Source organism: Oryzias latipes, chromosome 16 (genome assembly GCF_002234675.1).
Source record: "Oryzias latipes chromosome 16, ASM223467v1".
Taxonomy (NCBI): Eukaryota; Metazoa; Chordata; class Actinopteri; order Beloniformes; family Adrianichthyidae; genus Oryzias; species Oryzias latipes.
Genome location: NC_019874.2, coordinates 13035906 through 13053911, shown reverse-complemented (window position 1 = coordinate 13053911; position 18006 = coordinate 13035906). Strand labels below are relative to the sequence as shown.

Genomic DNA, 18006 nt, shown 5'->3' with positions numbered 1-18006 from the left:
AAAAGTGTTTGGGCAGATAAAATGATATCCATACAGACAAAAAACTTTAACCACCAAACATCTACTTTACTATCTACAATACAATGCTATAAAAACGAATGTAGCCTACTACAAAAAATAGGAATTGGCAATGAAAATGATGCGTCCCAGAAGACCTTCAACTTCTTACTTATGCTACAGTCACATGCAAAGAAAAAAAGGAGCACAACTGAACTTTGAAAAAACCTAATAAATATAGACATGGTCATGCTTCAATATTAATATTACTTTATTGAAACTTTTATTTTACCTTTTTGTTGTTAGTGGCATCTTACTGAGCTTGTGTTAACCTTTAAGATGTTAACACTCATTTCTTTATTGGTATTAATATACTGCCTAACATTGCAGCAACATAATAACTTTTAATTATTCATTTTATTGATATGAAAGTTTTTAATGGGCTATCACAGGTTGGTTTACTTACTGATGTCAACGCAATTTTGAGAGATACACGACACTATGTTGAAATGTCAGTCTGTTTTTGTCTTGTTTTTTTTTTTGAGTTACAGGTATTGTGAATACGCAACGTCGTGCTCTAAAATACAGTGCTGGACAAAATTGTTGGTACCCCTCAGTTAAAGAAAGAAAGTCCACAATGCTCACTGAAATGACCTGAAATGTTCAAAAGTAACAATAAATTAAAATTTATTGAAAATTAAACAATCAAAATCAGCCATTACTTTTGAGTTGTTGATAAACAGAATTATTAAAAAAAACAACTAATGAAATAGGGCTGGACATAAATGATGGTACCCATAACTTAATATTTTGTTGTACAACCTTTTGAGGCAATCACTGCAATTAAACGGTTTCTGTATTTGTCAATGAACCTTCTGCACCTGTCCACAGGTATTTTGGCCCACGGGACAGTAGCCAACCTACCTGGACGTGGCCGGAAAAGGAAAATTGATGACAAATTGAGGAGATGGATAGTTGGAACTGTATCAAAAGAGCCCAGAACAACCTCCAATGACATTAAAGGTGAACTCCTAGATCAAGGTACATCAGTGTCAGATCGCACCATTCATCGTTGTTTGAGCCAGAGTGGACTTCATGGGAGACGATCAAGGAGGACACCACTGTTGAAAGGAAATCATTAAAAAGCCAGACTGGAATTTGCAAAAATGCATGTTGACAAGCCACAAAGCTTCTGGGAAAATGTCCTTTGGACAGATAAGACAAAACTGGAGCTTTTTGGTAAGGCACATCAGCTCTATGTTGGTAGACTCAAAAATGAAGCATACAACGAAAAGAACACTGTCCCTACTGTGAAACATGGAGGAGGCTCCGTTCTGTTTTGGGGCTGCTTTGCTGCATCTGCCCCAGGGTGTCTTGTTGTGTCATTTGTGCAAGGTCAAATGAAATCTCCAGATTATCAAGGCATTCTGGGTAGAAATGTGCTGCCTAGTGTCAGAAAGCTTGGTCTCAGTTGCAGGTCATGGGTCTTCCAACAAGACAACGATCCAAAACACACAGCCAAAAACCCCAAGAATGGCTAAGAGAAAAGCGTTGGACTATTCTGAAGTGGCCTTCTATGAGCCCAGATCTGAATCCCATTGAACATCTGTGGAAGGAGCTGAAACATGCCATTTGGAGAAGACACCCGTCAAACCTGAGACAACTGGAGCAGTTTGCTCATGAGGAGTGGGCCAAAATACCTGTGGACAGGTGCAGAAGGATCAATGACAAATACAGAAACCATTTAATTGCAGTGATTGCATCAAAAGGTTGTGCAACAAAATATTAAGTTATGGGTACCATCATTTTTGTCCAGCCCTATTTCACTGGTTTGTTTTTTTAAATGATTCTGTTAATCAACAACTCAAAAGTAATGGCTGATTTTGATTATTTAATTTTCAAAACATTTTAATTTATTGTTACATTTGAACGTCTCAAGTCATTTCAGTGAGCATTGTGGACTTTCTTTCTTTAACTGAGGGGTACCAACAATTTTGTCCACCAATGTAGATTGGTCAACAGGCAGCAGCACACACTTGCACATTCATGCATTTCTGAGATGCTTCAAATTTGATCAGTTACATTAATCTGACTAACAAGATAAGAAGTTAGCGTAGTCATAGTAATATGTTACTAAATGCATTCAAACATCTACAGATTAGAAGTGTCTTTAAGGGACATTTCTAGCACATCTTTATAACACTACTTGTTGCACTCCTTTTTTGTTTTCTGAAACTTGTTTGCTCTAAATGCAAAATATTGCAGTCACATCATGCTCTTCATTCAAATTTTAGACTAAAGTTGATCAACAAATGTATAGTATTTGCATACAAAGTTTCCTGTTGTGGACCTAAATGGACTTGCATTAAGAAATTGAATAAAATTCGCTTTCTAGTAGCAAGAGTGAGAGTGTTTGTTGTTTGTTTGTCAAGCAGGAGCTAGTGACATAAACTTTGCTGATGTCTCTATGTAGGGTTAGCTGATAGTGTCATGACACCAGTGAGGGGGTATTAACAGAGTATAAGCCCCGACTAACCGGTGCTGAATGACTGCTAGGTGACGCAAGACCTCATGGAATGCTGCCTAGAGCGTGACTGCAAGCTCTTATACCACCAGTACCAGCTAAGAGGAGACCTCTGCCAGGTTTCCACCTAAAAAACTGTTTCAATGTCATTACACATAGACACATATCAATATAAAGATTTAAATCATCCCAGACACAAAGACAAATTGGGTGAGGATTAAAGACAGGGGAATGTAAAATATGTCCCAATTGTGAGTACTGTCGAGCCTTAACATATTAATATGTACATTTGCGCACAGTAAATGAGTCAAAAGTCTGTCAAAAATAGTACTTTTGCAAAATATCGTGCAATAAACGCAGTCTGACAGATTGTAATCTTGACAGGCTCGTGCCCCATCATGCCTGTGCTTATTTAGCATAGACTTGAAATAGCAAGTTGTCTGGGCAGTGGGGGGTAGGCGGGGAAGCTCAGTTAGTTGCCATGTGCACTGCGGTGTGACCAAAATACAAATAAATAGTGGGAGGAATTTTTTTTTAAAATCACCTTTAAAGGAAAACATCATTAATGTGTTTTCACTTATGCTTAAACTTGTATTTAACTATTAAGAATAAGTCCACAAAATCCACCAAATTTGGCCAAAGTGTGCATGTAAATTCAATGTATGGTGTGGGGGATGGGTGAATGGGGCAACATTGCAAACCAACAAGAGTTGGTTGCAAACTGAAATTATGGCACTAGATGTGACTACACAACGATGTCACGACTAATAATAGAGGCTGATATACTCTGGTCAAACTGTGGTGTGTCTCTGTTGCATTGCAACGATGCAAAAAATATAGAAACTTTTTTAAATGAATTGGAATGTTTACATCCTCTCCGTCACGTCTGCGTCTCAGGTCCAACACTCTGCAACGCAACGCCAGCTTTACGCAGGAGTTCTATCTCCAGTCCGTTCCCCCGGAAACACAATGACACAATACATGCATTTTAAAGGGAGGTAGTGAGGAAGGAGCGGGCATGGGGTCTGATTGCTTAGGTTCTGACGAACGAACAGAGCGGAAGGAACTACTCTGCACAGATTTGGCAGGACAAACCACTCCTCCAGGAGCCAGAGGGAGGGGGGAGGCAATGTAAACCAACTGACGGTCCTATGACAAACTCAATACGCAACCACAGAGTGTCAATTCGGGGTATTGTTTGGTTAATCTAACAGCAGTGCCAAGTATGTTGTGGACAATGATCCACCATGACCAAAGGGACACAACAACACACTAGTAGTCCCAGAAAAACAAGCGTTTGCTCTTCAAAACTTGCATTCACATTAAATAATCACAATTAGGGCTGCAGGACGTGAGGAAAACGTGCGATGTTCAATTTTGGTGATCGACGATATGAACAAATAGCAAAACAAATGAATAAACAACTAAAACAACATTTTCATTTCACAGCAAGATTTGAATATAAGGTCAACTTTAAATGTCTCACATCTATTAATTTATAGGAGGGGGGCATCTAACAAAAAAAGGGCTCCATCCGCTTGGTCAAATGCGTAAAGGGCTCTCCTTGATACTTTAAGCTCCCATGAGAGTGTATTGCATGTGCGTAAATATTTAAGGTAATCATTTACTGCAGTTTGTGCTGTCTGTTGCGTCATGCAAATCGCACGGCCCAATATTGCAACAATGAATTTGTTGTGCAGACCTAATCCCAATCAAATCAAAACTACATTTGAAAAAGTGTGCTGCATGTATTAAAGGCAACAATAAACAAATGTCCCTATAAAGCCACTGCAAGTACATTCATCTGTTTTTAATGCCTACATCTCTGAGAGAGAACTCTGCAAGAAGATGTCAATTGTTTTTTATTGAAATTTCAAACTAACAAGAGCCTATTTGGAATTTTTCTCACAAATTCAAATTAAGGCTGCTTCAAACCCTCTTTCAAATCTCGCAAATTCCAAGTAAGAACATTGATTTACAGTCAACCTGACTGCATCAATACTACCAGGAACCATAAATGTTTATGCAGCATTCTCCAGTCTACTGCTGAGCGTGAAAGACCCACTCCAATTACAAATGGGTTTTTAGCGTTTCTAACATGTTCTTGTGGCATTTTTCTGATGATGGAGGACGTAGATAAAGAAAATTTAGTTAAAAATTGCATTTCTGATTTTTTGCGTTATTCAAATCGTTGTGAATCAGACGAAAAAAAATGCGGTTTCAAAAAGATCTCCCTGCTCCAATATCAGATAGCTCCAATAATGCTCGCTATTTTTGTTGCACCGCTAATGTTTGCTACAACCAGTGTTTTTCAACCTTTTTTGAGCTACGCCAAACTTTAACCTTGACAAAAATCCCGCAGCACGCCAGCATCCAAAAATTACAAAAAAAAAGGAGAAACTCATAGTCTGTATTGATCTACAGCTCCTCTGCAATCTCACATGCATTTTTGTGATAATTGTGGCAGAAAAAGCTGGAAGTTCCAGCTGTGTTTTCTAAAATATGTAATAAAAGTTAAGTTAAAAGATTTAAAAACTGTCTGATGTGTGTTCAATGTGGTTTCAAGACGTTTAAAAAGGAAAGACTCATTGTGCGCTGAGATGCTGTCACTTTAACCCAATGCATCATGGGAGATGTAGTGCAAACAGACGCCAAACGCAGAAAGACTAGCGTCTCTGAGCTTCATTGTTTTGTTCACTCGTTCCACGGTCTGACTCTGGGTTTTGTGGCAAGCTACACCGCTAAAGACGAGCTTTAGCTGGTATTTTTGTTGGAACTGAGAGACTTTATGAGCTAAATCAGAACAAGGAAGTGAAGACTTTAACCACTTCTGATTGGTCAGACTGATGACGTGTGATTAAGACTCCAAGAATGATTGGTGGAGACAGTTAAAGGGGCGGGACTTCTCCGAAAACAGCTGAAGCTGCGGCTAAATCTCGGTACTGTCATTCTTATCAAAATGTCTTTAATAGAATCAAGTATTTTACGATCTTTCATATTCCTAACTCCTCAGTGTTTTATCAGGGCCTGTTTGGATGAACACAGAACTGATATCCTGGAGATGGTAAATGTTTTTAGATCAGTTAATGAGGGCAATTTCCCACGGCACATCTGACCCTCTCCCACGGGCACACTAGTGTACGTGCCGCGGCACACTGGTTGAAAAACACTGATCTAGGCAGTTTGAGAGGCTGCAAGCTAGCAAGAGAGAGAGTGCAAACAGATGGATGATGGGAAGTAGGGTCGGGCTTACGCCGTACCAATAGTACCGCCCACAAGTTCGAGGTGAATTTCTAATGAATTCCTGTCAGTCTGCAGAAACTAAATCCAAGAAAAAAAACACAAGTTTTTTTTAATATATTGGATGTAAACGGCATAATCATAAGTAAATGACCACTGGGAACGCTTTTAACAAAAGATCAATAGATGGTTGGAGTGGAGCTTTAAGCTAATTTTTTTGCAAGACTGTGTCAATAAATTAGGATTATCATGAAAGACGTGGTTTGTAGAGATCTGTTGTCACCGACTTCATCTGCAACTTCTTTTTTTTTAGCTTTGCAGAAATGTCATGCACTTTGATCATGTCTACTGCAGGGCTGAGACGAAGTGAAGTAGATTACAGGCAAAACAGAACTATAAGCAGATCATAGCTTCCTGAAAATGAATAAGGATATAGAAACTTTCATGTTCGGCAAGTAAGGTTTGGGGAGTCCTCCAAAACAGCCTCTGTAACTCCCTTAAGGGACCTAGAAACTGCTTTACAGTTTCTTCTTTATTTGTTTTTACCTTCCCAGTATCGACTGCAGGAATTTTCCTAGACATCCTCTGAGTGGGAGCTTTACCACACTGCAGGTCTACGTGAGTATCTCAGGGAAAACGCCTCCTCCTCCTCCTCCTCCTCCTCATCATCATCATCCTCCTCCTCCAATCTTAGGATAAAGCGATAAGGCCAGACTGGAACTCCCACACAACCGAGCTGGTGTTGAAACCAGAGGAGGAGGAGGGAGGGGGGTTAAAATAGTAGCCGGGTTGAAACAAGTGTGGGATCAAAATACCGTCCCCAGAGGGCGACCGGAGCAGCACAGCTCCCTCAGAAAGGCGTGGAAAAAACGCATGACATGCGCTGCAGTTTACGGTCATGCCTCGAGAATCCAGTTTGGAAGCAAGCAGAAGTCCACGTTGGAAAGAAAACATGGAGGGCAAAAAAAATAAAATAAAATAAAATAAAAAGCTCGATTGCATCGACTCCTTGTTAATAACTTGTTTTCAAAGTTGTCGCTTTTGGAGATGGAGGCAGGTCTGACTGCGCGGTTTTACGCACAGTGCGCACATGTGTTCCGAAACAAGCATGTGTCATCCCAGCGGCGCAGGGAACTTTTACCGCACTGACTAACCATCCTCAACCAAAACACACACACATGCTGAAGGAATGGAGAGAATTCTATCACATGCATGAGGAGCAGTAAAGCAAAAAATCAACACGCGCCTCACCTTTAGTTTAGAAACGGAGCCGTTCGGGGCAGGCAGGCGGACAAAAAACACTGACTGTCCGAAGACGAAGGACACTGGCCGGCGCTGGATCAGGCCACGTCGGTCAACATTCCCAGGCTGGACAGACTGACTGAGGCAAGAGGAGGAAGAAGAGGAGGAGGAGGAGGAAGAAGAGAGGAGGAGGAGGAGGAGGAGGCAAAAACAGTGGCAGCAAAGACTGTAGGGCAGCTCATGTCATGCGGCCAAGGGAGGAGGACACGCACGTACACGCAGACAAACCTGAACGCGCTCAAACAACCCCTCCCCTTTCTGAAAAAGGCCACGCCCACCACTGTCTCATGATGTGAGAAAAAGGGCGGGTCCAAAGGGTTACTCTGGTTCTCCCTCTTCTTTCTCTTTTTTCTTTTTAAAGAGCCAGATAAACAAATTATCGTTGGATTGTGCAAAATCACACTTGTTGGCAGATAGTTTTCACTTTTTAATGCTTTCTATTTTCATTTAACTTATTTTCAGAAAGCCTTAACTTCAATTTTTTTTTTTCACTATCTAAAGTGTATTAAGTTGTGACCTAAGCTGTAATGCTTCTTAATTTACACGTTTTTTGTATATTTCTTATGTTTAATGATAAAAATAATCCACTACATGGCTTCTCTTTGCAGTCTAAGTACCAATTTGTATTTGTTTTCTTTAAGTTTTGCTCATCAAAACTGATTTTTGAAAAAGATGTAATTACCTAATAGTTGGGGAAACATTACATAATATGTAATTCAGATTGTGCTCCTCCCAGACTGCTTGAAACATTTAATTCATTAGTCAAACTTTATCTTTGTTCCTTGACAGGATTGCTGAACCTTTTTAATATCTGTCTTCTTATGATTTGTTTCAAAACCCATAAACCAAAAAAAAGAAAAAGAAAGAAAGAAAAATAGTCCCTACAGCTGATAAAATAATAGGTATACATTTTCTTGAGAGGATAAAAGAGGTTTTTAATGATTTAAAAAATGATGTCAAGGTATGGAAATGTTTTAACTTTAAAATCAGAACAGTTGTAAGGCCAAAACATATTGATCATCATTTAGTTCTGACTTGCTTTGGAGCCAGATGCCTAAATACATTATTTATAACGGCAGGTATTATGACCTTTTCCTTAGCGACTCAAACCTATAAAAATTGTGTTTTTAATGTGTTCTACTCATTTTTTTGAGGACATATTTTTAAACAATTAGGCTTAAAGTTGCATTTCTGAGTATTTTTTTATTCAAATCCTTGTGAATCAGTAGCAGGGGAATAAAAAATGCGGTTGGAAAAAAGATTGTAGTTCCCTGCTGCGCTCTGTTCTGGTGCATCCACTGGCAGACAAATAGATCCATGTACGCCTTTGTTTTCCTCATTTGAGCTGGTATTTGTCTCCAAAATGCTTGACATTTTGATGTTGTGGTTGGATTTGTACTGTTAGGTTGGGGATGTGAGGGGCAGTAAGCTAGTGGGAGCGCGTGTTAACAGATGGATGTCGGGAAATAGGGGCGGGCTTCTTCCATGCCAATAATCCATCCACAACTCAGAGGTGAATTTCAAAACAACTACTTCTGCTCTGCGGAAACTAGGTCCAAAAAACAACAACTTTTTTTTTTTTTTTTGGCTAAAAACAGAACAATCATAATTAAAAGACAACTGGGATCACATTTAAAATAAATCAAAAGATCATCCGAGTGGGTCTTTCACAAAGCTCAGACTGACTTGATCATTTGTTGTATTTCACATACGTGTCACCAACAGTTCCCAAACACAAGGACTTCCAGGAGTCTCCATTGAAGACACATTCGTTTTGTGTTGTGACAGAGTTGCCTTAGGTAGCAAACACAACTTCCCTTATAAGAAGACCCTGTTCTGACAGGCACAATCTGCAGTAAAGCTGAATTCACAGGGAGGTACAAAGTTGCACAACCTGGGGTCAAAACTCATTGCGCCAGAGTTCCATCTCCGAACTGTTATGTTTTCATCCCTCTGAGTGTTTTCCTATTGCATAAGATATTACAGTGTTTATTACTAGACTGAGAGGAACATCAGAGGGGCATGTTATCTAACTCCTTTGTTGAAGCGTATAGAGATTTAAACACAAATAGAATGACTTGTAGTAAACCCAAGAGTACCTTCTGATTAATTTATGTCTTTGGCCACGGGGAGAACAGGGTTGACCCAGAGTTCAGCTCCTGGCTATCCAGCGTGTAATATTTCAGGTTTTTTGATGGGAAAGCACCATGGGACACTGAAGTGCATAAAATCATCAATCCTGAGTCGCTTGTGTGTGCTTGGATTAGGACATGGAGGCTCCTACTGTGTCCACACACTTATAGCCCCTGAGTCACACATATGCAAGTGCACATCATAGCCGAGGTGCCTCTACACAACAAGGCATTCATTTTAAGTCTGGCACCGTGGCATAAAACAAACACATACTGTGTGGATTACCCTTCATCAGACATTCATTATCACACAGTCTTTGTTCAGCTTGATGGATGAGATGCAAAAGAAAGTTCCCAGTGTAGGAAACCTGTCTGTGTACCTTCTGCTGGTAGATGACATCACAGTGTCCATCATTCATGAGTCAGCCCCAAAAAATGTGGTTAGCAAAAGAAATACAATATAATGATTTAATAATAATACTAATGTTTTTTTGTTGTTGTTGTTTTTGTGCAATAGGAGACTTTTCATTTCTTTAAATTGAACAAAAAAATGGTGTAAATACATATCAAAATAAAGGAAAATTTTATCTGGAAAAAAAGCCTTTCGTCACCATAAAATCTGGGTTCATAGGAAATGTTTCATATTTATAATTAAATGCTCACTGACTGTAAACTTCTATATTCAAATTGTGTAAACAGGAAAATAACAAATAGTTATCTTATGTTGAGAAAAGAAACAAACAACGGCCTTAAGGCTCTAAAGATAAGTAAGTAACCCCAGGTTGTTGCCACAGGTTTACAACAGCCTATAGCGTCATTTGGCCTATCACAATCAAGAAATTGTACACACAGTTCTTAGAAGGTGCTGTGTATTATTGATTTTATGACAGGAGTCTGTGAGCAGTTTGATATTTGAACGCATGCCTCATTTGGCCCACGGACCGCACTTTGGACATGCCTGCTCTAACATTTAAATAGGGAGGCAAAACCCGGTGAGTCTGCAAGTTCTTCCACTTAAAAATCAGGAAGGGGGTTTGACATTTTCATACCAGGTGCATGTCCACCGTGAGAGACAAAGTCTAAAAACAAAAAACCTGGAAATCACATTCAAATAGTTCTATTTAGCAGTAGCATACAAATAAAAAAACAAAACATGCAATGCTATTTTCACCTTTTTTATTTCAGATTATGTTTCTCTCACCTTAGACATGCGCATAATATGAAAATGTCAGACCTCTCCATGATTTTCTAAGTGGGAGAACTTGCAAAATCACAGGGTGTTCCAATACTTTTTTCCCTCACCGTTTGCAAATGGGCAGCACTTTATCAGTCAGAATAAGGTTTTGGTAAAGTTACAAACATCTTTACTTTAAGGCTTAAATGGGTTAGGCAAACAAAACTATTATAGTAATAGATGTGAGCTACGAATGCAGTGTCAATCAAATTTGTGGCTCTGGTCATTTCAGAGGTTGTTTATAATGGATGGTCTGGTTGCGCCAACATTGACGATGCAAGGAGTGGCTACAGCACATCACTGGGAGAACCGTAGACGTGCAGTCCAGAAAAGTGCAGGAACAGCATATATTCTGTGCAGGACCCTCAAGACCTCTGGTAGAAAACACAAGCTTTGGGTGAGGAGATTTCCAGCTCTACTTGGCAAATGTAGTCTAAAACACCCTTGAAGAATTTATCTCCAAATGTCTTTGTGCTCACACAGTATTTAATAGCTTATTCACTTCTTAAAAAAAACAACAACAAAGCACTATGTGAAGACTATTCGAATAATAGTTTCAACATGTCAGATTTATTTTTATCTCAGAAGAAGTGGCATGGAACAGAGACTCATATTTCAGGACTCGGGAATGCAGGGCCGGTTCTTTCAGAGTGACTTTGGATGACCACATAGCGATGAGTTAAGGCCACGAGCTACTGCCCGGAATAGTGGCTCCACTGCGGTGTGGCGGAGCGGTCGGGATATAGATTTTTCAAAACAAGGAGAAAGACTGGAGACTTGATGCAGCACTTACTATTGCGCAGGCAATGCAAGAGTTTCAAAATAATCAAATCAGCCTCTTACTTTTATTTCATTTGTATTGTTTTTACAAAATGATTCATTTAATTCTCACTTAGATAAACAAAAAGAAGGATGCCGCTCGAATCACACTTTTGGTGATCACTTGGTTAGTTTAGTTAGTTTTTACACTACTTTTGAAAAACAGCATACAGAAATGTAATTAAAAAGTAGGGAATAAAAAGAAAAGTTTTGACAGATTTTAAGAGTTAATGGGAAAAAAAGAACAACAAATGATTGAAAACCCACTTCATCTAAATGAACCTTAGAGCAATAGCAAACATGTAAACTTGAAAGAAGATGTACTAAAATCATCTTTATTTGAAAGACAATTATGTGTGAACAGAAAAACAAACGCTAACTTTTGTTTACCATGTAATGGCAGCATGGGCTTGAGCTGGTCATTTGTATTTTTAAAAAAAAAAAGCAAAGTGATACGCAAAAATCCTTTAACATCTCCTACCCCACATTATGATTCAGAAAAATCAATCGCTGATCTATAACAGTGCTTTGAAATAACAGATGCTGAGAGAACTAAAGGTTTTTAAGTTCCCGGTGAGCAAAAAGGAACAAAAAATCAGTTCTTCCAAACTACTTCTTAGATTATTTTTAATAACAAATGAGAAAAACGCAAGCTTAATAAAATCCCGCACTTCTTTTTAGTCCATCTCAGCAATTTACAGCACAAGTTGGCATCATGAACAAGATCTTCCAGTTTATCCACTTTTTTCCCCTTTAATTCTCTTTAAGGTGTTAAAGCAAATAATATACATTTAGAAAAAAAGTAATCATCACTTCTGTACACAGCAGAAAAGCCTATAGCAGTAATCATAAACATAACACTGACTGAAGAGCAGTTTAAGGCATCAGTTACATTTTGTGATGAACATATTTTAGATTCTCATGTATCTGCTTTCATTGGCACACATTTTGTTCAGTGTTCTGAATTTTTAATTTAAGGTACACATGGCATTCAGGAACCAGGTCAAAGCTGGATACAAAGATTTTCCAGTAAATTTATTTTAAGAGTGAGCTATGAAATCTTTACATCTTTCTCAGATTGTTTTGGCTTGGTTAGTAAGAGCCAAAAATATCCTCTTCAAGAAAAATGTATTTTTTTTGCCATTATAAAAAAAAAAAACAACAACAATATATTATTGAAACACCAAAATCTTTCTTTGTTCATTATTTTCTCTCTCTCTCTCTTTCTGTTATGCAAAAACGTTTGACAAAAGTTTGTTGCAAAATATCCGTGGCAAAAGTGCGCAGCAGAAGCGGCCCGCTCAAAATACTCCTCATCATGGAGATCTGGGGGAAACCGCGAGTTATCGAGCATTTGTCGGGAAAGTTGCTTCAATGGTTCCCAGCCTGGCGTTTACTTTGACAGTCTTTGTGGGCACAGAGACCTAAGAGAAGACAAGATAACATGTTACGGTACTTTTTTTCCCCCCCCCAACATGTAGCCACAAGGGAGGCCCGGATCTGGGTCTCCCTGTGCCGGTCCCTAGCCTGGGTATAATACAGGAATGTGTCAGAAAAGGGCATCTGGCGTAAAAATCTCTGCCTAACCAAATGTAGGCATCAGTAAAGCTGATTTGCTGCGGTGAACCCTAAAGGGATGTGCTAAACTAACTTTTTATTTTTACAACTTCTTCTTTCTCTTTCGGCTTTTCCCATTAGGGGTCGCCACAGCGAACAAGTCGCATGGTAAACTTGGCAATGTTTTACGCCGGATGCCCTTCCTGACGCAACCTTCTGAAAGCAACCGGGCTTGGGACCGGCACAGAAGTAGAGAAGGGAACAGGGAGCAGCACGGAATTGAACCCTGGTTTCACGGACGGAAGGCGCTGCAAACCAGCACGAGCTAAACCGGCTCCCTACATTTTTTATGTATTTTTACAACATAATTGAAAAATAATGCAATAGTGAATTTTATTGAGTTGAAATTACAATTTGTGTCCAGATATCAGATAAATCTTTATTTCTGCAACAATTTGCAATTTCTCTTTAGAACTCTGGATGTCGGGGAAAATAATAGACATTTCAGTTAATCTACCTTTTTTCCAAGGTTGTTTCTTGTCATCTACCCCCTCTGCAATAACCTGGGCCTTACATAACTCTTCTTATATCTTCAGATCAAAAGATAAGACTTGTTTTCGCCCCACAAACATACTTTTTTTAGCTTCCCAGCAGCAGATCCCGAGCGAATGGCCTCCAACATAGCCTCTCTGGTCGAGGCAGGATCCATGGGGGCGCTAGCATTTGCCACTGAGCTAGGCTTTCTCTGGAGCAGAGCAGGGGGTGGAGGTGGGGGTCCAGCTGGCGTTGGAGGAGGAGGAGGAGGTGGTGGGGAAGGGACAGATGAAGAAGAGCCAGGAGGAGAGGCTGGCCTTTTTTCCTCCGCAGCAGTTGATCTCCTGATCTGCTCAAGCTCACTGGCGGCCTCGGATTTGGTCTGTGAACATAAGCACAGTGATCACAGCAGTGACGTAAGCGTCCTCCAAACAAACTCCTCATGCTGGGCGCTGATTTCTTATTTATTTTTGTCAGTCCATTGTGTGTCGTTGCTCTTTATTTCCACATGAATTATTTAGCCACTCTTGTTGTGAGAGACAGAATTTTAAATAAGATTTAGTCATGCAGCATTCCAGAAATTCCCCTTGGACTGAGGAACATCCACAGGGAGATCTGCAGACTTTTCAGCTACAGTGGCAGTTTTCTGCTTAGTTCATTTCAGTTCCTTGACGACAGCAAACCATCAGGTCAATGTCCAAACTGATTGGTCAAAAAAGGCACCAAAAAACATGCCTTAACTGGCTCTCTGACAAACTGAGACTCTCTTCAAAAGTTAATACATTTTTCAAATATTTGTACATTTTAGGCCAAGAACAGCATTCTTAGTTTTGTAGAGAGGTCCTGAGAGCAGATTTCAATAATACTCAGCCTAATAATGCGCTCAAAATTATTTTGCTATGATGATCAGTTCAGTTTTTTAGGGTTTTGATTGAGACAGCCACTTCAAAGACTCACTCTGATAAAAAAATGTGTTTTTTTGTAGTGTTTTTCACATGTTTTTGTATTTTTTTCATGATGAAGGACCTATATAACGAAATTTAAGCTCAAATTTCCATTTCTGAGTTTTTTCTTTATTTAAATCATAAATCAGGAGGAAATGAAAAAAATTACCATTTGAAAAAGATCGCATTTGTTACGCAGAAAATATGCTGGGTGGGCCACGAGCTCCATTCTGATGCATCCACCAGTGGACGACAAAATCCATGCACGTCTTTGTTTTCATCGTCCAAACTGGCATCTGGCTCAAAACTGTACAGCCGGATAGCTCCAATATTGCTCGCCATTTTTGTTGCACCGCTACTGTTAGGTTGGGGTTGTGAGGGGCTGTAAGCTAACGGAATAGCGTGTAAAAAATTGGGTGATGGGGAGGGGGGCCGGGGTTGCTCTGCCCACACCTAAGAGGCTAATTTGGAATGAACACTTGCCGCACTCCAGAAACTATGTCCTAGAAAACCACACAGATTTTTTGATTTCGGGTAAAAACAACAAAATCCTATTACAAAAAAAAACAAACACTGGGGAGACTTTAAAAATTGATCAAACGATGATTGGACTTTTAAAGTTACGTTTAAGTTCATCCAGAAACCATTTTGTTGGTTTTAACCCTGTAATGGAACTGCCAAAAGTCACCTAGGGACTAGGTCCCAATTTTAATGTCTTCAGTAAAACTCATTTGTGGATTTGACAGCAATAGAATGTTTCTTTTCCTAATCTCTCCACTTGGAGGAATAAATGTAGGGGTACGGAAGCAATTTGGATTTACTTTTACAATTTAGTTTACTTTGATTTGATTCAACTGTACCTTCTAAGAAAGACTGCTGGTCAGTGGTCAAAACAGGTTGCGATAAAATCATTGACTGTATGCGAGAACTGGACTGATTGACCCCTCCCCCTTTACGTTCCAAACAGGAAGTATCTGTTGGCTCCAAGAAGCCGAAATCCCATAGACTTCTATTGAGACATAAACAGCTATTACTTAGTCATTCTATTTGTCAGAATAACCATTCTTGTTCTACCACCTTTTTACCATGTTTTTGCTAATGTATTTTTTCTGTTGTGCAAGTTATTAAAGTTACAAACTGACCAATCACATGCCTCAATAAAAGTATTTGGCCTCACGTAGAACGTTCAAAAAGTTTGTCTGACGGATTCGTGCAGCCTGTTTTCAAGTTGTAGGGGTGTAGACTACCAACAATTTCAACCTTGATTGGAGAGAGTGGTTGCCATAGAAATGTTGACTAAGACCGACTTGGACCAATAGTGCAAAAGATGATTACTGAATTGGTTTTATTTTGTTGGAGTCGAAAGTAAACCACTTCCTATTGGTGATGTCAAACTCAATCTGTCAAATACTTATATACAGTCAGTAGATAATCTACACAATTTTTTATTTATCTGGCAAAAAAAATAAATAATCGAGGTATTAAAAGTACTGATGTGGTATGTGAGAGCAAAGTCTTCATCTCCCTTAAAAAACCCCTGAGCATTGACAGCCATAGATGAGAGCAGTGATACTGCATAGATGGCCAAGATATTCACTTACCTTCTTCAACCTGCTGCTGTTGCTGTTGTCTCTAATAGCAGCAAGAAGAGCTGACTTTTCATTCCCTTCTTCATTATAGGCCGCCCTTTTCAAGTTACTAGCTTCAGAAGATATCTAAAAAAGCAATGAAAGGAAAAATCACTTTGTAGCAGACTGAGCTGAAGCTGGGAAGTTAGCGACGTTTTGTCACTGATCAAAGCAGTATCCTATTAGTCGTTCTGCTCTGTGCAGGGCTTAGCTTAGTCTCACCTTCTTAAGGCGGTCTTTGCCTCCACCTGTCTGGATTGCCTCCATCAAGCTGCCATGCAGAGACGGCTCTTTCTCAACAGATTTGTGGATTACTGGTTTGAACCTTTTCACAGGCCCAAACACTGTGATTGCTGGAGGCCCAGTGGCTTCTCCACGATCTGATACAGTGACTGAGGGTGGCAGCTGAGCATTCTCCTTCAAGCTCTGCAGAAGGAAATCATAATTGATTTAAACAAATGCCGTACTTATGTAACATTTGTAGAAATCATATCCTTAAGTGTTTTATTACTCACACTTATCTGTTCTTTGGCTGCAGTATTTGGCGCTGTGGGTGTTTTGGAGGGTGGGAGCAGATAATTGCTATTTCCCGGGCTGGGGCTTCTGGACCGAATGTCTTTGACATAATTTCCATTTTTGTTGACATTTGCTGTTGTTTGGGTGGATCCACTAGACTGAATGAGATTTCTTTTGGCAGTCTCGATTTTCAGTGTATCAGAGCTTTCTTTGCTCGATCCAGCATATTTTTGAAATCTTTCTCTTTCCAAGTTTTTCCACATCTCTGATGAATCTTCTGGGCAGCTCTTAGAGCTTTTGGGACCAGGAGAGCTGGCTCTAGAAGTGTTGACATTGTCCTTATTATCTGACTGGAATGCGTTCACTTGTATGGACTGAGCTGATCCAGAAAAGCCGACAGTGGTCTCGGTTTTCAGAGGAAAAGAAGAGCTGCTGCTTGGCTTAGCTGCAGTCTTCGGGGCGTACTTAGAAATCGCAGATGCCACATATTGGCTTGAGGTCCGCCTGGATGGTTTGAGAAAAGACAGGTCTCTTTTCAAGTCTGGGAGTAACAGGGGGAGAGGGGAAGGGTTATTTGTTAGCTTCTGCGTGTCTTTGAAAAGAGAATTGTTGCTCTCTGCCTCTGTCCGCTCAGTGTTTGGAGCTCCAACGTCTTTCACAAGTTCTTTAGCTTCAATCAGCACTTGCGGCTGGGCTGTGTCTGCGGCTTTCATACCTGTGCTTTGTGTTGTTTTCTTGTCCGCCGGGATACTCCCTTCGGAACCCACTCTAGTGGTGGAGGCACCATCGGTGTTCTCCTTAACCTTATCAGTCAAAGCTTTCCTTTGACTCACTGAAGTTTTCTGCCTTTCGTTTGAGCTCCAAAATGCTTTGGCTTGGCCAAGAAGTGGGGAAACCTCCCTGTTCTCTGGCTCTGGTGACCTGCTAACTTTAGACCTGTAGACGCCTGCTGTCACCATATTTCCTTGATCGTCAATCTTAATGGCACCAATGGTTAATGTGGCAGCAGATTCTGTAGTAGCAGCATGTGTTACAGAGGGCTTGGGAGGGACTACGGTGAATGTTTTCAAACCAAAGCGCGATGTGACGTTGGGAGTGATTTTACCCTGGGAGCTGCCTAAAGCTGAATTGCTTTGGGAAACTATGTGTTTCTCTTCATCTTTTCTCGGAGAAGCCGATCTGTGAAGTTTAGGTTGCAAATCCAGTTTTTTCTGTGAATTCTTTTGCAAAGAATCAGGGTTGACCTCTGACATCTTACTGTTTTTCTGCGCATCAGTACTAGATTTAACTGGCAACTTCTGTTTATCCTCCTTCTTGCTGATTGCATCATCATTAATCCTCTCTCTGACCACTATCTTTTTATTTTCTTCCCTTTTTTCACATGAAGGCTTGTCAGAAGGCTTAGAGTCCCTTCTTTTAGTACTGACAGCAGTTGTACAAGCATTGTTATTTTTGTTCTGTGTCTCCATTTCAGATTTGTGATGAATGCCTGAACCTGTTGTAAGAAAAAACGAGGAAAAAAAAACGTCACCAAAACCCAGATTAAACAGAAAAAAAGTGTTATTTCTACAAGATGGAA

The 18006-nt window shown here is 39.9% G+C and overlaps 2 protein-coding genes across 10 annotated transcripts in view; both read right to left on the bottom strand.

Moving 5' to 3' along the window:
• grb10 (growth factor receptor bound protein 10) overlaps nt 1–7486 on the bottom strand; it is a 96361-nt gene extending 88875 nt beyond the window's left edge. For 2 of the 4 annotated variants that reach the window (XM_011485038.3, XM_020710042.2), the window contains exon 1: nt 7013–7482. The gene's annotated coding sequence lies outside the window, so the exon portion shown is untranslated. Of the gene's footprint in view, nt 1–7012 lie in introns of all 4 variants that reach the window. The other 2 variants (XM_011485039.3, XM_011485040.3) reach the window with 2 other exon arrangements.
• Nucleotides 7487–11268: 3782 nt separating this feature from the next.
• The window catches only part of LOC101165094 (protein cordon-bleu), a 53361-nt gene continuing 46623 nt past the window's right edge, over nt 11269–18006 (bottom strand). For all 6 annotated transcript variants that reach the window (XM_011485032.3, XM_011485036.3, XM_020710035.2 and 3 more), the window contains 5 exons: nt 16427–17922; nt 16134–16337; nt 15885–15998; nt 13440–13721; nt 11269–12672 (listed from right to left, as the gene is read on the bottom strand). In XM_011485032.3, the coding sequence (XP_011483334.1) occupies nt 12592–12672; nt 13440–13721; nt 15885–15998; nt 16134–16337; nt 16427–17922 (2177 nt within the window). In that variant the 3' untranslated portion in view covers nt 11269–12591. The remainder of the gene's footprint in view (nt 12673–13439; nt 13722–15884; nt 15999–16133; nt 16338–16426; nt 17923–18006) is intronic.